Source organism: Lepidochelys kempii, chromosome 7, assembly GCF_965140285.1.
Source record: "Lepidochelys kempii isolate rLepKem1 chromosome 7, rLepKem1.hap1, whole genome shotgun sequence".
Classification (NCBI taxonomy): Eukaryota; Metazoa; Chordata; order Testudines; family Cheloniidae; genus Lepidochelys; species Lepidochelys kempii.
In genome coordinates, this window is record NC_136386.1 from 124,714,054 (window position 1) to 124,738,175 (window position 24,122).

At 68.3% G+C, this 24,122-nt stretch overlaps 1 protein-coding gene across 1 annotated transcript; it reads right to left on the bottom strand.

Moving 5' to 3' along the window:
- Nucleotides 1-186: 186 nt before the first annotated feature.
- Nucleotides 187-23,971, bottom strand: RRP12 (ribosomal RNA processing 12 homolog). The gene is made up of 34 exons (XM_073354615.2): nt 23,763-23,971; nt 21,758-21,993; nt 21,237-21,320; nt 20,213-20,289; nt 19,757-19,862; nt 19,262-19,378; nt 18,842-18,980; nt 18,400-18,527; nt 17,938-18,036; nt 17,715-17,806; nt 17,415-17,526; nt 17,129-17,214; nt 16,857-16,971; nt 16,042-16,184; nt 12,672-12,793; nt 11,832-11,896; nt 11,521-11,683; nt 10,247-10,401; nt 9,672-9,739; nt 9,175-9,268; nt 8,731-8,889; nt 8,522-8,602; nt 8,211-8,316; nt 7,697-7,804; nt 7,080-7,237; nt 6,204-6,295; nt 5,844-5,996; nt 5,268-5,437; nt 4,880-4,996; nt 4,302-4,351; nt 3,976-4,054; nt 2,151-2,218; nt 1,480-1,562; nt 187-629 (listed from the first exon to the last, which is right to left on the bottom strand). The coding sequence occupies exons 1-34, from the start codon at nt 23,899-23,901 to the stop codon at nt 527-529; spliced, it is 3,867 nt and encodes a 1,288-aa protein (XP_073210716.2). The 5' UTR covers nt 23,902-23,971; the 3' UTR covers nt 187-526.
- Between the last annotated feature and the right edge of the window lie 151 nt (nt 23,972-24,122).

The window sequence follows — 24,122 nt, forward strand, 5'->3', positions numbered from 1 at the left end:
GGGGGGGGCAGCAGGAGGCTGCTGGGAGGCTGGAACCAGCCACAGCGGGGAGGGTTAATGGGCAGAGTGTGGGGAGGAGCGATGGGGCCTGGCCCCGCCGCTCACTCTGGTGCCACCCCGGGCACTGTCCCCGCACAGCAGGGCCCTGCTGGCAGGACGAACGGCGAGGGAGCCGCGTGAGGTGGGCACCGTGTTTATTTCTCACCATGCTGGTTCAGTGCAGCCAGTCACTGGCTCGCCCCACTCCCCAGCCTGGCTCCGTGCCAAGGCAGCTTCCTCCTCCCCAAAACAGAGGGCCCAGCTGCAGCTGGGAGCCCACCCGTGTCCGGAACAAATCTCGCACCATCAGTGTCCATCTCCTCCTGCCGGGGCCACGCTGAGCCCCCGCCCTGCCCCCAACCACCAGCCCCAGGAAGGGCAGACGGGGCTCTGGGCGGGCAGGGACCAGCGTCCGGCCTGGGAGGGTCTTCGAAGGCGGCAGGGGGTGTGGGGAGAAGGGGTGTTCAAAGCCCTGAGGGGCCCCACCTCACACGCGACGCTCCTTCTGGTGGTGCTTGCGGCCGGTCTGCGCACCCCGCTGGGCCCCCTTCATCAGCCCCTTGAACTGTCCCTGCATCTTCGCCTTCTTCCTGGGCGGGGGCAGGGGGCACGGGTTAGAGCGGGCACTGCCCAAAGCCAGCTCCAGAGCAAGCCACCGAGTGGGGAGCGCCTGGCCTCTCCCAGCAGGGGGCGCTGTGGGGAGGGGGGCAGGGCACTGGCTGTGTGGGGGGAAGGGGGGGGAAGGGCTCCCGGCTACTCCAGCCCCGGCCTCTCCCAGCAGGGGGCGCTGTGGGGAGGGGGGCAGGGCACTGGCTGGGGGGGGCTCCTGGCTACTCCAGCCCCAGCCTCTCCCAGCAGGGGGTGCGGTGGGGAGGGGGGCAGGGCACTGGCTGTGTGTGTATGGGGGGGCCTCCTGACTACTCCAGCCCCAGCCTCTCCCAGCAGGGGGCGCTGTGGGGAGGGGGGCAGGGCACTGGCTGTGTGGGGGGAAGGGGGGGGAAGGGCTCCCGGCTCCTCCAGCCCCGGCCTCTCCCAGCAGGGGGCGCTGTGGGGAGGGGGGCAGGGCACTGGCTGGGGGGGGCTCCTGGCTACTCCAGCCCCAGCCTCTCCCAGCAGGGGGTGCGGTGGGGAGGGGGGCAGGGCACTGGCTGTGTGTGTATGGGGGGGCCTCCTGACTACTCCAGCCCCAGCCTCTCCCAGCAGGGGGCGCTGTGGGGAGGGGGGCAGGGCACTGGCTGTGTGTGTATGGGGGGGCCTCCTGACTACTCCAGCCCCAGCCTCTCCCAGCAGGGGGTGCTGTGGGGAGGGGGGCAGGGCACTGGCGGTGGGGGAGGGATCCTGGCTACTCCAGCCGTGGCCTCTCCCAGCAGGGGGGGCTGGCAGGGCCACGGAGCACAGGGATCTACTCCTGGCTTCACTCCAGTTCCACCCCAGCCTCACCTTCGGTTGAGCTTGGCTCTGTTCAGCGGGATGTAGGCGTAGGGGTCCAGCCGGCCTTTCTTCTTCACGTCACCTCGGCCTTTCTGGGGAGCACACGGGGCGGGGGGGGGGTAAGGAACCAGCACACCCAGGTCGGGGCGGGCATGCTGACAGCCCTGGGCAGGGGGCCCCGATGCAGCCACGGGGCCAGCAGGGTCCAGCCCCACCCCTCTCACCAAGCCCAGAGCCCAGCCTGGCTGTAGCCACCTCCAGGACCAGGCAGCAGGGCTGCAGTCCACCTGGTCAGGGGCGGCCGCTGGGCCATGCCAGCCCTGCAGAGACCTGCTCCAGGGAGGGAACCAGGCCAGGAGACCGTGAGGGCAGAGAGACAATCCCAGGGAACACGCCCCAGGGCAGGGCCCCCTGCACCCATGGCCAGGGAAATGCTGCAGCTCCAGGCTGGGAAACTGCCCACACAGCCCACACGCTGCAAAGGGGGGGTGCCAGGCAACAGCACTGCCCTGCCATCTGCTCCCTCCCAGGGCAGACCCCAAAGCCCCTGGAGACGGGGCCCTGCAGCCAGGGGGGACAACACCCTCCCATCCCCCCCGGGATCTGCTTTACTCCACCCCCAGCCCCCTCAGCCTGCCCCCCTGAGAGCCCATGGAAAGTGACTCCCCCTGCCTCCTTACCTTGGCCTTGTAGTCTGCCCCCAGCGCCGGCCCTGCGCCCAGCTGCCGGTGGATGCCGGAGCCTCCAGCTGAAAAATAGCAGCAAACGTGCATCAGATGCAGCTCCAGGGCTGAGATTGGGAGGGGGGGCCCCGGTTCATGGTCCCTACCCAGGGGAGGGCAAGAGGCAGGAACCAGCACAGAGCTGGGCATCCCACACCCCTGAGTTCTGCCCCAGGCCATGGGCAAGGTAGGGGCGATCCCCGGGTCTGCCAGGGTGTGCCAGTGACTGAGCCCAGCCTTGGAACCAGGCTCCAAGCCCAGCGCTCCCGCAGGGACCCAGAGCCCATCCAGGACCCAGCTCCAGCCGCAGGAGCTGGGGGCGGGAGCCAACGCTGAGGCCTCGGGACGCCCTGCCCTCGGGGAGCCGGCCGGCTGCGCAGGGGCTGGGGCCAACGCTGAGGCCTCGGGATGCCCCGCCCTCGGGGAGCCGGCCGGCTGAGCAGGGGCTGGGAGCCAAGGCTGAGGCCTCGGGACGCCCCGCCCTCGGGGAGCCGGCCGGCTGTGCAGGGGCTGGGGGCGGGAGCCAACTCTGAGGCCTCGGGACACCCCGCCCTCGGGGAGCCGGCCGGCTGCGCAGGGGCTGGGGCCAACGCTGAGGCCTCGGGATGCCCCGCCCTCGGGGAGCCGGCCGGCTGAGCAGGGGCTGGGAGCCAAGGCTGAGGCCTCGGGACGCCCCGCCCTCGGGGAGCCGGCCGGCTGTGCAGGGGCTGGGGGCGGGAGCCAACTCTGAGGCCTCGGGACACCCCGCCCTCGGGGAGCCGGCCGGCTGCGCAGGGGCTGGGGCCAACGCTGAGGCCTCGGGACGCCCCGCCCTCAGGGAGCCGGCCGGCTGCGCAGGGGCTGGGGGCCAACGCTGAGGCCTCGGGACGCCCCGCCCTCGGGGAGCCGGCCGGCTGTGCAGGGGCTGGGGGCGGGAGCCAACTCTGAGGCCTCGGGACACCCCGCCCTCGGGGAGCCGGCCAGCTGCGCAGGGGCTGGGAGCCAAGGCTGAGGCCTCGGGACGCCCCGCCCTCGGGGAGCCGGCCGGCTGCGCAGGGGCTGGGGGCCAACGCTGAGGCCTCGGGACGCCCCGCCCTCGGGGAGCCGGCCGGCTGCGCAGGGGCTGGGGGCCAACGCTGAGGCCTCGGGACGCCCCGCCCTCGGAGAGCCGGCCGGCTGCGCAGGGGCTGGGGGCCAACGCTGAGGCCTCGGGACGCCCCGCCCTCGGGGAGCCGGCCGGCTGTGCAGGGGCTGGGGGCGGGAGCCAAGGCTGAGGCCTCGGGACGCCCCGCCCTCGGGGAGCCGGCCGGCTGTGCAGGGGCTGGGGGCGGGAGCCAAGGCTGAGGCCTCGGGACGCCCCGCCCTCGGGGAGCCGGCCGGCTGCGCAGGGGCTGGGGGCCAACGCTGAGGCCTCGGGACGCCCCACCCTCGGGGAGCCGGCCGGCTGTGCAGGGGCTGGGGGCCAACGCTGAGGCCTCGGGACGCCGAGGCCTTGGGACGCCCCGCCCTCGGGGAGCCGGCCGGCTGCGCAGGGGCTGGGGGCCAACGCTGAGGCCTCGGGACGCCCCGTCCTCGGGGAGCCGGCTGGCTGTGCAGGGGCTGGGGGCGGGAGCCAAGGCTGAGGCCTCGGGACGCCCCGCCCTCGGGGAGCCGGCCGGCTGCGCAGGGGCTGGGGGCGGGAGCCAAGGCTGAGGCCTCGGGACGCCCCGCCCTCGGGGAGCCGGCCGGCTGCGCAGGGGCTGGGGGCAGCGGGCCGGCCGGCCCCCACGCATGCTGGAGCCAGCACCACGCAGCCTGGAGTCACCTTTGTAGTGTGCCTGGGTCCCGTCCTCCGGCTCCTCGTCCTCCACCTCCTCCCGGAACCGGCGCTTCTGAGCCTTCTTCTGCAGGGAGAGGGCAGCTCAGCCAGGAGCAGCTAGGACCCCCGCTCCCCCCATCCCTCTGTGCCGCCATCCCCGCCATGGGTATCTGCTTTGCTGGCGAGGCCCTGCCCAGAAGGCTGTGCCCCAGGCAGAGACAAGGGCCTGCCCCGGGTCCCAGTCTCTCCCCTGGAACGAGCCCCCACTGGGGCCGCAGGGCGTGACTGGCCGGAGCCCTACCCCGGCCCTGGGGGCAAGTGCTGGTACTTACGCTCCGGATCCCCACTTCCTGCATCAGGTCGGCCATCTCCTCATCCACTCCTGCAAAGCAGCGAACAGCTGGGTCAGAGCCGGGAGCCAGGGCCCGGACCCACCCAGCACTGGGGCTGGGACCTCCTGCCTCGGCATAGCCAGACGGAGGGCGGCTCAGGGACGGACACAGCTCCCCTGCTGCTGTGCCCAGCAGGGCTGCTGGGGGGGCCCCAGGGCGCCTTTGCCAGAAGGGGAGACCTGCTTGCTATGGCTGCCCCATGTCACCAGGTGGGTGTGGCCGGGCAGCTTCACAGCTCAAAAGAGCGCCCCCGCCCGGGGTGAGACTGTCCCAGCACTGCCCAGGCTGGCTGCCATGAGCCCAGCAGAGGGGTGACCCCAGACCCCATGCCCAGGGCCAGGAGACATTCCGGGGCCCACGCCCCATCACACAGCATGCCAGCTGCGGGCACTGGGGCAGGGAGGGGGCTGCCCAACGTGGAGCATTGGGTGGGAGGAGGTGAACCCGGAGCAGGTTGCTGAGCCTCCAGAGGAGGTGTGGTGGAGCTGGGTCCCCGCATTCTCCACCCGGGTCGGTACCTTTGGCTCCCTCGTCGTCCTCGTCCTCGGGACCCTCGCGGATAACCAGGCGCCCGTCCGCCGACACCTTGAAGTCATGGCTCGCTCCCCTAGGCCTGCCGCTGCTCGGCTTCGTAGCTGGTTCAGCCGAGAGACGGAGGGGTTAGGGAGCCCGGGGCATACACAGCTCGAGCCGAGAGGGGCCCTGGCTGGGAACACGGCCGGCCAGCCACCCAACCCACCCCCAGCTGGGGCATGCCCATGGCTACCCCACCGTGCACAGCCCCACAAAGCCCAGCCTGCGTGCACTGGGGAACGGGGACTGACCCGGACAGCAGGGGCAACGGCCAAGGTCCCCGAGTTGATACAGCCACGTCCTCAATGCTGGGCCCCATCAGCCGCTCCTTACCCAGCACCCTCTGGGCCACGTTGGGGTCCAGAAAGTTGAGAGGCTCATCCCCTTCGCCCTCCTTCAGCCAGGCTTGGCTCTTCTGCCGTGCCTGCTTCCTCTGCTCTCTGCCGCCGCGCCTCTCGCCCTCCTCCTCCTCCGAGTCTGAGTCGGCCAGGAGTTCCTCCATGCTGGGACGGAGAGAGAGTCGGCAAAGGGTGCTGTGCCAGGCCAATGCAGAGTGCCCAGCACGAGACCCCCCAGCCCAGCCCAGCCCAGCCCCGGGGCATGAGACACCCTCGCAGCCCCATGCCACCCCCAGCACAGGCCCTGGGGCACGAGAACCCCTCCTCAACCCCACGCCATCCCCCAGCACAGGCCCTGGGGCACGAGAACCCCTCCTCAACCCCACGCCATCCCCCAGCACAGGCCCTGGGGCGTCATTCACCCCCCTCCCCAACTCCTGAGGAACCCAGGCCTGGGCCCAGGTGTCCCTGCCCCACAAGTCTCCTGATGGACAAGCCAGGCAGCGCTGTGGCTGGCAGAGGCTCCCCACGTGCCAGGCCCTGGGCTCATGGGCTGCCCTCCCCGCAGTACCTGTCTCCCCTGGGCTGCACCGGCACCTCCTCCTCGCTCGCGGCCACCGCCTGCTTCAGGGCTCGCTGCTTGCGGCTCCGGGCCTCCGCCTTGCGGATGTTCAGCAGCACCTTGTGGAACTCGGGGGGCAGCAGCCCCCGCACCAGCTCGAAGCTGGGGGCAGAGAGAGAGAGCTGAGCAACCCCCAGCCTGGCACAGCCCCCTGATCGACACCCCCCGACACAGAGCAGCCTCCCCTCCCCCAGACATGCACCCCCCGCCCAGCTCAAAGCCAGGGGACAGCCCATGCGCTGGAGCCCCCCGGCTGGCCTGCGGCCCGAGCACAAGCCCCGCAGCCCCCCGACTCCCCAGCCCGCTCACCCGAACTTCCGGATGAACTTGGTGAAGAGGTTTCTCAGCTTCATGCGGAAGTGACGTCGCATGTCGTCCGTCAGGCGCCCCACGGCCTCCAGCTGCCGGGACAGAGCGCGTCACCCCCAGTCCCCGGGACAGCACGCGTCCCCCATCCCCAGCCCTCCCCAGACAGCACCCATCACCCCCCGTCCCTGGGACAGCACCCCCCACCCCCATCCTCTGCCCCCCCCCCACTTGGGACAGAGCGTGCCCGCCCCATCCCCTTCCCCACAAGAGAATATGCAGGCACCCCCCTACGATCTCCAGGGACAGCATGCATGTTCCCCTCACCACAATCCCCCACCCCCATGGGACAGGACACTTCACCCCTGCACCATCTCCCCCTGCCCATGGGCCCCACTCCTCAGACATTGCTCAGCACTCCCCAGCCAGGCCTCACCCTCCCTGCACGGTCACCCCTGCCCCCCAAGCTCTCACAGCCCTGCCACCCTCCCCTGCCAGCTGGGAGGGGGAAGCTGGCGGTGGGTGCCTGACAGCGGGTGCTCTCCCTACGTGCTCAGAGCCCAGGCACTGGGCAGTCGGCCAGAGCGCAGTGACCCCTGTCAGCTGTTGGGGGAAAGGAGCCTCGCCCGGGCCCCCACGCTGCAGGGCAGGCCTCGCGTGGGTCACTAGGAACAGGGATTGGCAGCATCCACCTCAGGGCCAGGATTGGGCTCCAATGGCCCTAGATGGGGCAGGCAGCCAGCCACAGCAAGGGAAGGGCCCCTCCATGTGCCCCCAGCTTGTGGGCAGGACCCATGGACGCCGGGCAGGGACCCTGTTCTAAAGGCAGCCACTCCCTCTCTGGAGGCCCCCCGGCCTGCCCCCCTGACCCCGACTCACCATGGTCTGGACGTGCTTGGCCAGCAGCCGGGCATCCACCAGCAGCAGGGCTGCCTTGAGGAAGCCCAGGGCGGCCTTGACCACGTCCCGCGTGCGCGAGCCCAGCAGCAGGCAGACGTTGTGCAGCAGCTGCTCTGCCACCGCCAGCCCCATGTGATCTGCAAGAGGCACAGGGCTCAGGCCGGGCAGCGGGGTCCCCCCAGCCCCCCAGGCCGGGGCAGCAGCCGCCCCAGGGGGGTGGAGCCGGGGGAGAAGGCTGGAGAGAGTTGGCTCAGGACACGCTTGCCCAACACGACCTGTGCTCGGCGCCAGCCCCCTTAGCCATGGGGCAGGGCCTTCCCTCTCGCCCCGCCTTCTGGCCAGCCTCAGCGCCCCTAGCCGCTGGCCCAGGGGTGCAGCAGGCCCCGATGGTGCTCCCCATGTGCACCCAGTGCCCCCGCGGCTGGGGCACTTCCCACCCCCAGGCCCGGCTGCGAGCGCCAGCGGAGGTGCCCGGGGGCTGCCCCAGCCGCAGGGGGTCGGACACCCCTTGCTCAGTCCTGCGTCAAGCGAGCAGCTGGGGTTCCAGCCCCCGCCCCAGCACAGCCCTTCCCACCCCTCCCCACAGAGCCCCTCACCTTTGAACTGGAAGAGGAGGCAGGTCAGCACCAGCACGGTGCAGCTGACCATGGTGACCGAGCCCGTCAGCCCCGCGGAGATCAGGAGCAGGAACCGCTGCATGGCACCTGTGCGGGAAGGGACGGCCCCGCGTTAGCTCAGCCCGGCCCCGTGGCAGCTCCAAGGCCTCCCGGCTCTGCTGGAGGCCTCCGCCAGGCTAGCCCTGGTGCCCGGCCCCGGCAGGCCCCACTGCAGCCCACAGCACGGGCAGGGGACTGGAAGGCATGCTGGCCACTGGGGCCGTGCAGGACAGGCCTTTGCGCCCCACGGGGCTGGGACAGAGGGGTAGGCAGGGCCTCCCACAGAGGGGGCTGGAAGCAGCTATATGGCTGGGCTGGTGGAATGAGCATTGGAGAGGCCTTGGCATGGATGGGGGTGGAAATCGGAGGACCCAGAGGTCCAGAGCGGGCCGGGAGCAGGGCCCAGGCAGGGAAGGGGGCAGGGCAGGCAGGGAAGGGGGCAGGGACGCCTTACCTTGCGGTGTGGGGCCAAAGCGGAGGAAGGCCTGCCCCATCTCCACCAGCAGCACAAAGGCGTTCTTGCGGGCCCCCACCGACACCTCCTTGGTGCAGAGAATCACCTGGCGGCGCAAACACCATCAGAACCGGCGCCCCCCCCGGCACCCGCTGCCGCTCCCCCGGCGCCCGCCACCGCCCGCCCCCGGCGCCGCTTGCACCAAGTTTTAGCAGCACTCTGCAAGGAGCCCGCTCCCATAGAACAGCCCGGCTGCGCGTGCCACCCCCCCGGAACCCCCCAGCCCCAGGGGCCAAGCCCCCCCCGCTCACCTCTGGGACCAGGGCCACGACGAAGTCCTCGTGCTCAGCCGTCAGCTGCTTCACAATGTGGAACAGGCATTTCAGCCGTGGCTGGGGAGGGGAGCAGGGCAGCACGGTCAGATCCAGAGACACCCCTGTGCGCCCCCCCTTCCCCCCGGGCCATGCCGTCTGCCCCACGCCCACAGGTTCCTCATCGCCTGCCCCCAACCCCGGCTCACCCTCTTGGCAGGGGAAGCGGTGCTCTGCAGGGAGCCCAGCAGATCTCTCTTCAGCTCCGCCAGGTGGCTGCGGACGAAGGCCTGGCAGGGGAGCCGGGGAGCCGCGCACACCTCCTCCAGCACGCGGTACGCCTTCTTCTGCATGCCATGCTCCTTGCTCTGCGGGGAGACGGCACCAGACGGCGTCAGCCAAGCCCCTGCCCACACCTCTCCCCCCGAGAGCCAGCCTCACCCCCGCTCCACTGAGCGAGCCTCAGCCAGAGACCCCCGAGCCGCAGAGCCTCTCCGCTCCCCAGATCCAGGGAGAGGCGTCAGGAGCCAGGCCCCCTCCAGAGAGCCTGCAGCGAGGGATGGAGGGATCGGGGAGCCGGAAGTGGAGCACCCTGGAGGCCCTCGCAGGGCGCCCAGTCCCCTCCCGCCCCAGCCCCAGCCTGGGCGACTCACCTGCAGGGAGGGCTGGATGGTGCGGTAGAGGGCACCCAGGGAGGGCTCGTCGGTGTAGGGCGCCATGGCCACTATCAGGTCCAGGATGGAGAGCCTGCAGCAGAGGGGGTTAGCGGAGGGGAGGTGGGATGCCCAGGATTCTGCCCGGCTCCCTGCTGGGGGGGGGAAGGATCTCAGCGCCATGCCCCCCCGCCCAGCAGCAATGAGAACAAGTGGGGGGGGGGGGGCACTGGCCAGGACCACACCGCCACCACGAGTGAGACGTTCCTAGCCACCAGCAGAGGCAGGCTCCAGGCCAGCCCCCCAGCACCAGCAGGGCAAACAACCCACCCAGTCAGAAGGGGGATCAGGAAGAGTCTGTGGAGGGGAGGAACTGTGAGGGTCAGGAGGTCCCTTCCAGCGCTCTGTGCAGTGCCCCCCAGCAGCTCGGCTGTGCCCAGGCCCGGGGATGGGGCGCCCAGGGGCGTGGCAGGCAGAGCGCTAACCTGCGGCATTACCTGGTGAACTCGGTGCTCTCGGGGCTGGTCAGTTTCTCGCTGGCTTTCTCCAGGAACCCGCACACCATCTGCAGGAGGGGACGAGCCGCCGGCCCGGGATCAGTTCGGGGCCACACCCCACCCACGTAACCCCCGCTCAGCACGGCTCTGCCCACTGGCCCGCAGGAGATGGCGAGCATATGGCAGCCCCTGAGCAAGGCCAAAAGTTCAGGCAGCGGAGCCTTGAGCCCCCCAGGGCAGCTCCCCAGGGTCCTCGCTGAGCCCCGCACCAGCTCCAGAGGGAATTCAATACCTCATCCCTGGGGTGTGCTCCTCCCCAGCACAGAGGCATTACCCAGACACAGCATTTCTGTGAGGCCCCTGGCAGGGGGAATGACCCCCCCAGCCATGGTCACTCAGCATCCCGAGGCCTGGGCTCCGCAGCGCCTAGACGCCAGCAGCTGGTTCTGCGGCAGGCCCCGCAGGGAGCTGCTTCCATGGGCTCCCCGGGCCATCGTTACAGCTGGCTGCGCTGCCCTATGCCGCAAAGCTACCCCCTGCCCCACAGGGCTGGTCCGGGCCCCCGCCTGCCTCACCTGCTGCTCAGTGACTGTCAGGTACGTGCGGACGGTGTCCAGCAATGAGCGCCGATGGGCTGCGCCCTCCCCAGCGTCCCCCGGCTGGCTGTACACATTGAACAGGATGGGCAGGAAGTTCTTGGCAAAGCGGCCGACCTCCGCCCGCTCGGCGTCTGGGGAGGGGCACAGAGCAGTGAGGGTCTGCACCCAGGGCCCTCGGACTCACCCACCGCCCCAAGAGGGATCCAGCTGCTCACGCCTGGCACCTTCTGTGACGAAGTGGGACTGTTCTTAATGTTTCCTCTGAATAGTGTGGGGGTGCCTCAGTTTCCCCTAGGCAGTTCTTAAGTATCTAGGGGGTGGGGTAAGGGTGTATGATCATTGCAGAGCCCCAGAGGGCAGGTGTGTGCAGGGGTCTGGACACAGAGAATGGCCGACACCCTGTGTCCTGGCAACTGATGGCCTGGGCCCTTCCCCCCTGCAAGGTGAGAGCTAAAGGGTTGGAGAACAAAGGAATCAGGTGCCCTCCTGGCCCAGGAAAGGGACAAAGCCCAGAGGAGGAGCGGTGGGAGAGAATTTCAGTTTGGGGCTGGCTGGGGACATGGAGTGAAGGGCAGACGGGGTTGTCTGGCTCACTGCCCCCAAAATGGACCCAGCTGAGGTGTCCCATTCTCTGCACCTGCAAGCTCTGTGTTAGACCATGTTCCTGTCGTCTAATAAACCTTCTGTGTTACTGGCTGGCTGAGAGTCACGTCTGACTGCGGAGTTGGGGGGCAGGACCCTCTGGCTTCCCCAGGAGCCTTCCTGGGCGGACTTGCTGGGGGAAGCGCACGGAGGGGCAGAGGAGGCTGAATGCTCCGAGGTCAGACCCAGGAAGGTGGAAGCTGGGTGAGCTGTGTGTCCTGCAGACAGGCTGCTCACAGGAAGGCGACTGCCCCAGAGTCCTGACTGGCTTCGTAGGGAGCAGTTCCAGAGCACCGCCCGGGGACTCCGTGATACCTTCCCACAACCCTGGGATCCACGGGAGGGGGAGGGGAGAGGAGGACGGGACACGGCGGGGACAGGAGTGGAGGAGGAGAGACAGAACCCAGCCCGGATGGGAAAGACCATTGGGCATTCCAGCACCCTGGGGGGCTCAGGGCGGACTGAAGGCCCTAGAGACTGGACCTCGGCCCTGCCGCACTGCAGCTCCCAGTCCGCTGAAGGATGCGCGCCTGCCCCAGCAATGTGCCCCTCCACCTGCCGAGTGGCCCAGTCCCCTTGCCGGGGGCACCCCAGGGCCCGGCCCTTACCTGTCTCGCAGCCCTTGCTGATGAGCGTGCGCAGGGCCTGGCAGACGGTGAGCCGCAGGTCTGCCCGCTCGCTGATGGCCGTGCCCAGCGTCCGCGCCAGCCCTTTGAAGGAGGCCGCCAAGTCCGTGGGCCTGGTGCAGAAGCCAGGCAGCATGGTCCAGATCTGAAAGGTAAAGGAGGTGCGTGAAGGGGCGGAGGGGACACCAGCCTGACACGGCAGAGCCGCCCCTCGCGAGGATCCAGCCAGCCTAGCTGCAGGCCCCTGCTCCTGGGAGCCCCACCCTGGGAGCCCCAGGGCCTGAGCCTCTCACCTGACACTGCAGCGTGTCATAGATCTTGGACTCCAGACTCCTCCCGGCCTGCGCCAGCTCCACGGCTGCAGCAAAGAGACAAGAGGGGCGTGAGGGCTGCAGGGGGTGCCTAGACCCTGTGGCCAGAAGGACTCACTGGGACCCACTCGTCTGACCCCTGGACAGCTCAGGCCAGAGACCAGCCCCGCAACGACCCCAGAGCCGATCACCTGGATTTAAACATGGTCAGTGACGGAGAAGCCACCCGCCCCGGGGCGATGTTCCAGGTTAATTCCCTGCCCTGGCACAGATCCATGCCTGATTACCTGCCTCGGTGTGTCTCGCTCCAGCTTCCAGCCCCGGGTCGCCTTAGGCCTTCCTCGGCTAGACAGCAGCGCCCACCCTCCCGTACCCGTTCCCTGCGTGGGTACTTGCAGGCTGCAACCCCAGAGTTAACCCGGGGAGGGGCATCCCTGGGAGCGTCCCGGGGCCACCTGCGATGGGGCAAATCTGCCCATGGGGGGCAGCAGAGTCTGAGAGACCAAAGGCACCACCAGCCTCTGATCTCAGGGCCCCTGGGGAGCAGAGCACCCAGACCATGGCCTCTGAACCCACAGCAGGAGATGGGCCAGGGTGCAGTTTATTCAGCCAGTGCTCCTCATCTGCCTGCCCTGCGGGGGCCATGTTGGCTCAGTGCCCCATGGGGACATGCCTTCTGGGGACAGCCCCCATGTCCCCCAGCAGCTCACCCCACCCCCAGTATGGGGACACCCCCTGCCTCCTGCACCAGGCTGAATGGAGGGGTTGCCTGCAGCATGGCTGCGCCTCGCCTTGGGGCCCTCCCCCACCCCCACTAGTTACCTCTGCTTTTCAGGGTGGCCGCCAGGGGCAGGAAATAGCTGGTGAAGAAGCTGAGCCGTGTGCCCTGGACGTGGTCCCGGATCACCGGCAGGAGCCAGCTGCGGGGGAAATCCAGCGTCTCCCTGTGGAGGGAACACACAGGTGAGGTGCAGCAGGGGGTGCTCCGCAGGATCGGGGCTTCGCCCCCCATGCTGGAACAGCGTCCGGGAGAACGGGCCAAAGGCTCACACACACCAAACACTCTACTACCTACGCTGGAAGCAGGAAGCAGCCAAAGCGACAGTGGGGTGAAAGGAGAGCTCCAGGCAGACAAGGCCGCTGCGGAGAAACTAAATGAACTCTTTGCTTTGCTCTTCCCGGCTGAGGGCGCGAGGGAGATTCCCACGCCTGAGCCAGGCTTCTTAGGTGACAATCTGAGGAACTGTCCCAGGCTGAGGGGTCACTAGAGGAGGTTGGGAACAAACTGATAAACAGCAATACGTCCCCAGGACCAGATGGGATTCACCCAAGGGTTCTGAAGGAACTGAGACGTGAAACTGCAGAACTGCTAACTGGATTAAATCAGTTTCTGTCCCAAATGACTGGAGGGTAACTAGTGTGACGCTGATTATTAAAAAAAGGTTCCAGAGGTGATCCCGGCAAACACCGGCCGCTAAGCCGGATTTCAGTACCGGACAAACGGACTGAAACTGTAGTAAAGAACAGAATTGTCAGACACACAGACCGACGAACGTGATATACTCGGGAAGAGTCAACATGGCTTTTGTAAAGGGAACTCAATCCCCACCAATCTACTGGAATTCTTTTAGGGGGTCAATAAGCATGTGGATGCGGGGATCCAGTGGCTATAGTTTACTTGGACTTTCGGAAAGCCTTTGACAAGGTCCCTCACCAAAGGCTCTTAAGAAAAGTAAGGAGTCATGGGATAAGAGGGAAGGTCCCTCTCACGGATCAGTGACTAGTTACAAGATAGAAACAAAATGTAGGAAGATACGGTCAGTTTTCACAATGGAACAAGGTAAACAGCGATGTCCCCCAGGGGTCTGGACGGGGACCAGTGCTGTTCAACACATTACAAACGATCTGGAAAAAGGGGTCAACAGTTTGCGGACAATACAAAATTACTCAAGATAGTCCAAAGCTGACTGCAAATAGTTACAAAAGGGACCTCACAGAACTGGGTGACTGGGCAGCAAAATGGCCGGAGAAATTCAGCGCTGACAAATGCAAAGCAATGCCCATCGGAAAACAATCCCAACTATGCGTCCAAAACGCTGCAATCTGAATTAGCTGTTCTCACTCAAGAAACAGATCTTGGGGTCACCATGGAGAGTTCTCTGAAAACATCCACTCAATGTGCAGCGGCCGTCAAAAAAGCGAACAATGTTAGGAATCATTAGGAAAGGGAAAGATAACTAGACAGTAAATATCATACTTCCCCTATATACATCCGGGGCATGCCCACACCATGAACACCGAGTACAGACCTGGCTGCCCCCTCTCAAAGAAGACACATTAGAACCTACGTTCTCTGTAAGCTGCATGGCTGTGCAGCAGCCCATTTAGTGCTGCACAGGTGCCCAGGGAACCCGCCTGGGGACGTGCCGCAGCCAGGGGAGGGGCCCCCAACCTGCCACGGCCCTCCCCCAGCCCAGACCTGCTGGGGCCAGGGGAGGGGCACCTCCCACAGCAGAGCTGCCGCCTCTCCCCCCCAGCCCAGATGCTGCTGTGGGGAGAGAGAGCTGGGGGGGGAGGGAAGAGTCCTTTCTCCCCACTGTAGTCCTGGAGCACCCTTCTGCACCCCAAAGCCTCAGCCCCTGCACCCAACCCTCTGCCCCAGCCCAGAGCCCCTCATCCCTGGCTGCACCCCAGAGCCTGCACCCCTAGCCGGAGCCCTCATCCCCTGCACCCAACCCTCTGCCCCAGCCCTGAGCCCCTCCTCCCCGAGCCCCTCCTCCCCAGCCCCACGCCAGAGCCCGCCCCCTCCCACTCTCCATACCCCTTGGCCCCACTCCTGCTGCTTGAATTTTGTTACGTGCACCAACAAGGAGGTGATGGGTCACACGTCGCTTCCATAATGGTGCACATAAAATTCATTCCGCACACGGGTGGGAAAAACTAGAGGGAACCCTGGTGAGAACTGGGAAAGGTGCAGAGAAGGGCAACAAAAGCGATGAAGGGGATGGAGCATTTCCCGCACGAGGGATTAAAAAAGCTGGGACAGTTCATCTTGGCAAAGAGACGACTCAGGGGGAGACGATCCAGGTCTATAAAATCGTGACTGGCGCGGAGAAAGTGAAGAAGGAGGTGTTATTTACTCCTTCACTTCATAGGCGCCGACTCCGTGGGTGCTCCGGGGCTGGAGCACCCACGGGGAAAACATGGTGGGTGGTGAGCACCCACCGGCAGCCCCGCCGATCAGCACCTCCCTCCCGCCCACGGGGGATCCGCTGTTCCGAGGTGTGCAGAAGGCGCCGGGGCGGTGCGGGGCGGGAAGAGACCAGGAGGGGTTGGGGCCTTCACATAACACACAGAATGGGGTCACCGAATGACATTAACAGGGCGGAGGGTGAGAACCTCCACATGGAGCACGTCACACCACACAGCTAGCCTGTGGAACTCCTTGCCAGGGGATGCTGAAAAAGCCAAACGTAGAAGTGGATTCAAAAACCAACTCGGTAAGTTCCTGGAGGACAGGGCCAGCAACGGCTATCAGGCAGGAGGGGCCACTGGTCTGATCCAGCATGGCTGTTCTTATGCTCTTAGAAACCTTTCAGCGGGCCAGGCCCTCGAGGGGTCTCACTCTTCCTTCTGGGCTGTAGCACTGACCCTGGGGCTCCGTGACACCTGGGAACTGGCTCAGGAGGTCAGACGCAGCCTGACGGGAGGTTCACTGGAGCGTGGCTGGGCTGCCCAGAAGGGTCTGTGCTGTAGCCTTCACGAAGGGCTTCCAGCCCCCATGGCCAGGGGACTAATAGCCAGTTCCCTTGTTTGGAAGGGGCTGCCTGTGTCCCTGGAAACACTCAAAGCTACAGCACAAGCCTTCTGCAGGAGTCTGGCCTGGCTGTATTTGCTGCAGGGAGCCCCGGGGAGAGACAGGGACTGCTGGTGCCGGAGGCCCGGTGGGGAGTCCTGCCCCTGCAGTGCAGAGAGAGGCCCTGGGTCCAGCCCACTAAAGGGGTCACCCCCGGCAGACTGGGGACAGCCTGGGGCATAGACCAGACCCCGTGACTCCATGAGGATGCGTAAAGGTTTAGGGCTCCTGGTACAGCCCTGTTGGGATCCGGTCCCTGGACCCGTCCAGCTGTTTGTCTGAAGGAGGGTGAGGCCCAGCCGTGGCTCCCTGCAGCCGCCCGGGGGTTGTACTTACTCCGTGCCATCTATCTCCAGGGCCACAGCCTGCAGCACCACCTCAGGGCCCATGCTGGCCACAGCAGCCCCCACTGCCCGGTCCAGCTCGCTGGTGTGGGGGAAGTGTGGGGAGTGGCGCAGGTCGCACAGGGACTGGAGACACTGCAGAGCAGAGACGGGGTGGTCACACGGACTCCTCCCCGAGGGTCCCTGTGCCAGAGAGCAACCCCCATCCACAGGCAGGTGTCCCCCCCCGCCCCACTGAGACAGTCACACGCCTGGCCACAGTCCGAGACCTTCTCAGAGCAGATCCCCAGGCGCTCTAGGTGGGGCCATGCCAGTGCAGCCACCTCTGAAGAGGAGCGCAGCCAGCACCAGCCAGGGTGGACTAAGGAGGCAGGAGCAAGCCTACCCAGAGATCTCTGGCCCCAGGACAGCGCTTGGAACCTCCTTCGCCCCGGGGCAGGAAGGGCAGGGCCGGCCCACAGGGGCATGCAGCCCCTCAGCCATAGCAACCCGGGCTCCGGGCAGCAGGGTGCCATGCACACACTCCCCCACTCTGGGCCAGCTGCTGCAGCGTAGGCCAGCCCGGGTCTGGGAAGCCACTGCTGGACTCCCGCTCCACCCTGCTACCCTGGAACGGCCCTTGGAATGCCCAGGACGGGGCTTTAAGCGCCCACTCGCCACCCAAATGCCCACCTCTGGGAAGCCAGCGCCACCGACCGGCTCTCAGCAGCCTCTGTATCATGGGAAGCATTTGCAAGGCCCAGCCCCAGAGCCCCGAGCCCAGGCCCCTCTCCGAGCGAGCACCCAGGGCTCTCCCTGCCCCCTTACCTTCCTCATGAAGGGATGGCACTGCTTCCCGCACGTCTCGAAGAAGGCCCGCAGCACCTGCAGCACGGAGGCCCACGCCGCGTGGAATCGGTACGTCAAGCCCTCCTCCACCGCCCTGCACCGGGAGAGAGCACCGCCCGTCACTGCAGGACACACTGTCCCGGCACCCATCACACGGGGCTCCCCGCGGGCCAGGCACAAGAGCCCGGAGGTGGGGAGGGAAGGGGGCCATGGGGCAGCCCCAGCCCCACAGCCAGGCGGGCCCCACTCACCTGAACATCCTGCAGACGTGGGAGGCGGAGGCAGAAACGGGCCCCAGCTCGGCCATGTGGGGAGCAACGCACTCGCTCAGCAGAGCCTGCAGGGGGCAGTCAGGACGGGAGGGGTTAGTCACGCCCCTCAGCTCCATGCGGGCCAGGGACGGGAGCAGGCTGCAGCGGGGCAGATCCCAGCGTGCAGCGCTCCACCGCAGCCTGCCCGAACAAAGCCTGGTGCCCCATGGCGGGGGCTGGAATAGCCAGGCCAGGGCGGGACGGGGGGAGCAGCTGCTCACGGTACCTTGAGTGTCTGGGTCGCGGCCGCCAGCACCTGTGGGTGGGGGGAGAGGAGGCAGCTCACGGCAGCCGTGAAGAGGCGGGGGAGGTGTCCCCAGCACAGGTCCCTCTGCAGCCTGCAAGAGAGAGAGGGTCCAGCACCAGGGAGAGCCCCCGGCCGCCCCCCTTCCTGCAACAGGGGCCCCCGCTCTCCCTCCCATCACCCCCCATGGGGTCCCTGCTCCCCTCCCCCCGTCCCCAGGGGCCCCCGCACCCGACCCCCCATGGGAGCCCCTGCCACCCCGATCCCGGCCCAGCCTGTTACCTGGCCAGGTTGCTGTGTGCCTTCTCCATGACGGCCAGCCAGGCCAGCAGGGGCTGCAGGTCGTTCTCGCTGGGCGTGTAGTCGTACAGGGCCTGGCAGGGCAGGGCGGGGCGGGCTCAGTGAAAGATGCCTCCCTCCCCGTGACCCCACCCCCATCCCTCAGCCCCCTCCCTCTGACCCCGCCCCCATCCCTCAGCCCCCCTGCCCCCACCCCGGCACTCACGGTGATGATCTGGGCGTTGAGCTCGGCAGACAGGCACGCCAGGCCAGGCTTGGCCGTGAAGAGGCTGTGGAAGGCCTGCATGGCACACGCCGTCACCAGCTGCAAAGGACACAGCGTTAGGGAGCGATGGGGGAAGGTGCTGCCCTACTGGGCCCCTCGATCCACAGGCCTGGGCAGATCCCAGCCCCAGCCGGGAGCCCCACGAACGCTGCAGCCAGCGGGAAGGGGCGGAATTGTCCTAGATGGAGTCCAGGTGTCCCCCGCACGCACCCCGGTACCCTGCAGGGCCCCCTTGCCTGACCCCGCGGAGCTGGCCCAGGCCGGCAGGGAGCGGGCGCTGTGCAGTCCTAGCCCTGGTGTGTCACGGCCCGGAGACAGCGCCTGGTCGGTCCCGGGGCGAGAAGCTGGGGGCCGAGGACAGTGATGGGTCCCCTCCCTCCCGGAGCCCGGCCGGCTGCTCACCACATGGCTGAGGGTCATGACGCGGAGCAGGGTCTCGCAGCAGGTCTTCACCGCGGCCAGGGGCAGACAGGGCAGCAGGTCCCGGAGCAGGGTCAGGACGTGCAGGGTGGTGGTGGCCTCCTTGGTACCTGGGAAACGGGGCAGAGATGAACACACAGAACAGCCCCCTGCTCGGCCCAGCCAGCGAGGCCCCCATGACTGAACCCCTCTGCCAGGGGCCCGAGAGCTCAACACCGAACCCACAGCATGCAGCTCAGGGGCAGCAGCACAGGGGCCAGGGGCCAAAAAGCCCAGCACAGACCCCAGAGCCCGGCAGTCACCCAGTAGCCCCACGTCCCAGCCAGGTCCCCATGCACCCCCCACACCCGTGCACCCCACGTCCCAGCCAGGTCCCCACGCACCCCCCACAGCTGTGCACCCCACGTCCCCGTCCCTCCCGTACCTCCAGACTTCTCGATCTCCTGCACACAGAACCGGGCTGTGGACTGTGCAGCTGGGTGGTGTGTGGGAGCCGTGTCCCCGAACAGGAACTCGCTGCCCTTCAGGATGGAACAGACGCCGTGCTGGGCTTCCTTCCGTACCTGCCGAGCATGGGAGCGGGGTGAGCAGGGGGTGCCCCAGGCAGCCTCCTGCCAAAGATCAGGGAGGCCAACACCTGCGAGAGCCAGGGCTGGGAGCCCCTGGAGTGCACCTGCCTGCTTGACCAGGCCCCGTGGGGCTGGGACCCCTGCGCCCAAGGCATCGCACAGACCAAGCAGCTCCAGACCTACGCCCTAGCAAGATCCTGCAGACTGGGGCAGAGCTACACAGGACCCCACTTGGGGGGCAGGAGGGGCACCCCACAGGGTCCCGATGAGCTCACCTTGGGCTTGGCGTGGACCGTGAAGCTCAGCAAGCCGTGGTAAACCTGCAGCGTGACAGGGTAGCTCCAGGCTGCCAGGTCCTGCTTCCGTAGCAGCGTGGCCAGGCAGGAGAGCACCTGCAGGGAGAGACCAACAGGGACACGTGGGTATCGGTGCCACCCTCCCAAGCCAGGGCAACTGCCTGCCTCCCCCCACCAGTCCCCCAAGTCAGGCTGCTCGTCCCACGCACGCCTGACCCCCCCAGCCCCGAAAGTCAGACTGCCCCTCCCCCGCACCGAGCACCCCCACCAGCCTGACCCATCCAGGGACGGCAGGAACCCCAGGATGCTGGGGGAGACACACCCTGTCCTTCCCCCCCCGCACGCTCAGCACAAGGGGATGGCTCTGTACCAGTCACACCCTCGCTGAGGGCAGGGAGTCCGAGCCAGCTGCCCCAGCTCACAACCCCCAGCCAGCCGCACCCCAGTGACCCCCTGCCCACGTCCTGAACTCACCCACCGCAGGGCGGAGGAGGGGCCGCTGCCGGCCTGCGAGGCCATGATGCTCATCAACACTTTGGAGGTGTCCGAGAACTTCTTTATCAGCACGGGCCCTGGCACCCTGCGGGCAGGGAGGGGAGGGCGTCAGCATGGCTGGGGGCCCGCAACGGGGAGGGAGACAATGGGAGATGCGCTGCACTGCCTCCACCCCACACCCCCAGCCGCGATTCCCAGCCCTTCCACACCCCGGAGCTCAAGGGTGAGCCCCCTTGTGAGTGGGACCCTCCGACACGGCTGGTCCTGCCAGCTCAACTCGGAGACACCAGCCATCAGCGGCCACACGGCTCCGCCTGCAAGCAGCACCCTGCATTGTTCCCTACACCTTGTTTCCATCCCTGGCCGCTGCCTCACCCTGCCCAGGCCCCGACCCCCCGGGGCAGTGAGACTAACCCGTGGGCGGGGGTGACTCACCGCTTCAGCACCAGGTTGAGCAGGTAGGCGACAGCAGCCAGCGACTCCGGCGACTCCACGGCCTCCAGCGTCGTCATCTGGCAACACAGCTGGGGTGAGTGGGGCGACCCCGCTGCCGGGCCCGGCCGGGGGCGGCGGGCGACCCCGCTGCCGGGCCCGGCCGGGGGCGGCGGGCGACCCCGCTGCCGGGCCCGGCCGGGGGCGGCGGGCGACCCCGCTGCCGGGCCCGGCCGGGGGCGGCGGGCGACCCCGCTGCCGGGCCCGGCCGGGGGCGGCGGGCGACCCCGCTGCCGGGCCCGGCCGGGGGCGGCGGGCGACCCCGCTGCCGGGCCCGGCCGGGGGCGGCGGGCGACCCCGCTGCCGGGCCCGGCCGGGGGCGGCGGGCGACCCCGCTGCCGGGCCCGGCCGGGGGCGGCGGGCGACCCCGCTGCCGGGCCCGGCCGGGGGCGGCGGGCGACCCCGCTGCCGGGCCCGGCCGGGGGCGGCGGGCGACCCCGCTGCCGGGCCCGGCCGAGCACGGGGGCGGCGGGAGGGAGTGCCCACGACCCAGCTGGCGCTCCATGTCAGGGATAGCAGAGCAGGCAGCCTCTAGGGCTCCACCAAGAGCCACTCACGGATCCCCAGCCCATCCCTCTATGCACGGCAACCGCCTGGCTAGGACCCCCGGCTGGACACCCCCAGGCCCACCATGGTGGAGTCCATGTCCCTCAAACTCATACTGCCTGACGGCTTCACCTCTGGCTTGCTGAAGGAACCACCCCCCAGCCCCAGGGCTCAGCCCCACTGAGCACAGCTGGAGGGGGAGGGGGGTGTCCAGCACCTGGCCCTCCTAGCCAGAGCTCTGTTGCCACAGTACCCAGGGCCCTTCACGGAGACCCCCGCAGCCTCTGGCCGTACGCAGCCCATCCAGCTACCCCAGGACAGCCCAGTGCAGAGGGAAGGTCACAGTCCCTTCCAGCGCCCCCCAGCACAGGCTGCTCCCCACCTCTAGCTGAGACCTGCCCCACACACAACAACCACTCACCAGCGCAGCGAAGTACTCGGTCTCACTCTCCGTGCCGCCCTGTGAGCGGATCACCTCCGTCACCGCAGCCAGCACGGCACAGATCTGCGAGAGCATGCAGGAGGGGACGGGTGAGCACCACAGGACGCAGGCCTGGCCCCAGCGCACACCGCCCCACCCCCTCCGCAGTCTCCGGGCCAGGCCGGGGGGCAAGAACCCAACCCCAGAACACGCTGCCCCCCCCTCCGCGGCATCTGGGCCAGGCCGGGGGGCAAGAACCCAGCCCCAGAACACACCACCCCTCCCCCTCTGTGGCATCTGGGCCAGGCTGGGGGGCCAAGAACCCGGCCCCAGAACATGCCGCCCCACCCCTCCACAGCATCTGGGCCAGGCCGGGGGGCAAGAACCTGGCACCAGAACACGCCACCCCCCTCCGTGGGCAGGGGGCAACGTGCTCACAAAGGCCCCAAGTGCACAAATCCCCTCCCCCCCGAGGCAAAGGCCAGAGTCTCCGCCGCCTGCAAGCTGAGCGCCCCACCCACCTCTCTGTGCGCCGCGGAGTTGGACTCCCAGAACCGCTGCACTTTGCTGAAGGTGATGTTGGTGCAGTCGCTCAAGCCGCTCAGGAAGGTGCGCGAGGACTTCTCGCTGACAGCGGGTCCGTCGTCGTCCTCCTCCATGCGGAGCTGGGCGCCCTGGCCCGGCAGCTCCGAGAGCACGGACCCCGACTGCAGCTCATTGTGCAGCTTCAGGGCATCCACAGTCAGGTCGCTCTTCTCTGTGGGACGGACATGCTCAGGGCCGGCCAGATCGACACCCGAATTCCCTCCCCTCCCCCAGGCTGGCGCCCTAATCCTCACACTGCCATGCAGCCAATGCAGCCAACACCTGGCCTCGCACGGGTCCTCCGGGCCGGGCCAGGCCTGCAGCGCATGGACCTCTGGCGGCCTGGCAGGGTCACAGATCTCCAGTGGAACGAGAGCCCTGGGCCAGAACCACCGAGGAGGCAGAGCAGTGAGCGAGGGAGCAGGGGGTCTATAAGGCTGCTCACCGGGGTGCAGACACCCCAGGCCAGCCCATCCAGCCCAGCCTCCTCCCCCTCAGGAGGCAAAGCCTTAGGCGTGCTTGGCTGTGCTGTGTCAGGGCAGGGGGGTCCGGGAACTCAAGAGCCCTGTCACCATCTCCTAGCCAGTGCAATGCGGAGACGCCGGCAGTTTCCAGGTAGCTTCTGATTCCCGCCAAGGTAGCAGGCAGCTCTCACCACCTGTGGCCCCAGCTGTGGCAGGTAACCGTGCGTTGCCAGAGCAGCATTTCCCTTCCCAAGTTGAGAGGTGATGCTTCCAAACGGGTGAGAGAAACAAATCCCCGCCAGCGTTACCCGCAGCACCTGGGTTTTCAACACCCCCAGGGCACGGGCCGTGCTTTGGCCTCCTGCAGCTCCCAGCACAGGAGTCGTGCCAGGTCCGGTTCCCAGCACTGCCCCCCGGCGCTCACGACACCAAGGGGTTTATAACCCGGGCACGTTTTCCTGGCATCTTTCAAGTCCAGGGACCGCGGCCCGGCACGTCAGGCTTTGCATCACCTTCGCAGAGGTGTTACTGGCTGCAGTGCAGTCGCACCCAGAGGCCCCAGCCAGGAGCGGGACCGCTGTGCTCCACTCAGACACGCAGGCTGGCAGGCCCCGACCCAGAGCCCGTGATCTTCCCACACAACCCACACCTGGGACAGCGGACACATCCCACAGCTGCCAGCCAGACGCAGCCTGCCAACCGCCCAGCAGCAGGCCCCATGGCACGGTGCAGGTCAGTTCTGCCCCAAGACCAGCACCCCGATAGACAAGCTGTTCCCCCCAGCCCCATGCTGCGCCCCACTCCCTCCCCCGTCCCCCAGGGAGCTGGAAACTGGACTGAGCCACAGCGCTGCACTGGGCCAGAGCCCAAGGACCGCCCCACCCCCTGCAGGCCCCAGCGTCTCCTTACAAGCACCCCGGGGGGCCAGCCTGCACCACCTAGCGCCACAGGAGACCCGGGAAAGGGGCTCCGCACGGGGAGCAGCCTGGGGGCCCCAGCACCAGGAGGAGTTGGGTGTGAAGATCGACTGGGTGGCTTGTGCCCCAGGCCCCTCAAGGACAGAGTGCGGCCCCCCCATCCCCGCTTCCCACAGCCCCGCCCCCTGCCCGGCGCCCCCCAGCCCCGCTTCCCCCAGCCCCGCCCCCTGCCTGGCCCCCCCAGCCCGGCGCCCCCCAGCCCCGCTTCCCCCATCCCCGCTCCCTGCCTGGCCCCCCCAGCCCCGCTTCCCCCATCCCCGCTCCCTGCCCGGCGCCCCCCAGCCCCGCTTCCCCCATCCCCGCTCCCTGCCTGGCCCCCCCAGCCCCGCCCCCTGCCTGGCCCCCCCAGCCCCGCTTCCCCCAGCCCCGCCCCCTGCCTGGCCCCCCCAGCCCCGCCCCCTGCCTGGCCCCCCCCAGCCCCGCTTCCCCCAGCCCCGCCCCCTGCCTGGCCCCCCCAGCCCGGCGCCCCCCGCTCCCCCCCGGCTCCCAGCCCCGCTCACCCGCGGGCCGGCTGAAGAAGCGGCTGCGGGCGGCCAGGCGGTGGCGGCGGCTCTCGGGGTTGCTGTCGCTGCTGTGGCCCTTCTGCCAGCGCCGGAGCTTGCGGGCGGCCCCGGAGCGGAGCCTCCCGGCCTTGCCCATCGCGAGCCTGGCGGGACACAGCAGCCGCGGCGCCGGCCACGCGGAAACCACGTGCGGCCCACTTCCGCCCTCTCCGCCGCCCCTTCCGGCCCGGGAGTGGGGGCACTTCCGGTCTGGGCAGGGCGCCATCTTTACTGCGGGCAGACGGGATGATTTTTTTTTTCCTCCCCCCCTCGTCGGCCACAGCCACTACTTCCGCCCTCACTGCCAGCCCGCCCCCC

Bases quoted from the DNA above. Each gene is read 5' to 3' on its own strand.
- RRP12 (XM_073354615.2), bottom strand. From the start codon at position 23,901: ATGGGCAAGGCCGGGAGGCTCCGCTCCGGGGCCGCCCGCAAGCTCCGG. The intron at 19,863-20,212 runs GTGAGTCACCCC...CCCTGCCCGCAG, and splicing joins CTCAACCTGGTGCTGAAGCG to GGTGCCAGGGCCCGTGCTGA. The intron at 19,379-19,756 runs GTGAGTTCAGGA...CTCTCCCTGCAG, and splicing joins CCTCCTCCGCCCTGCGGTGG to GTGCTCTCCTGCCTGGCCAC.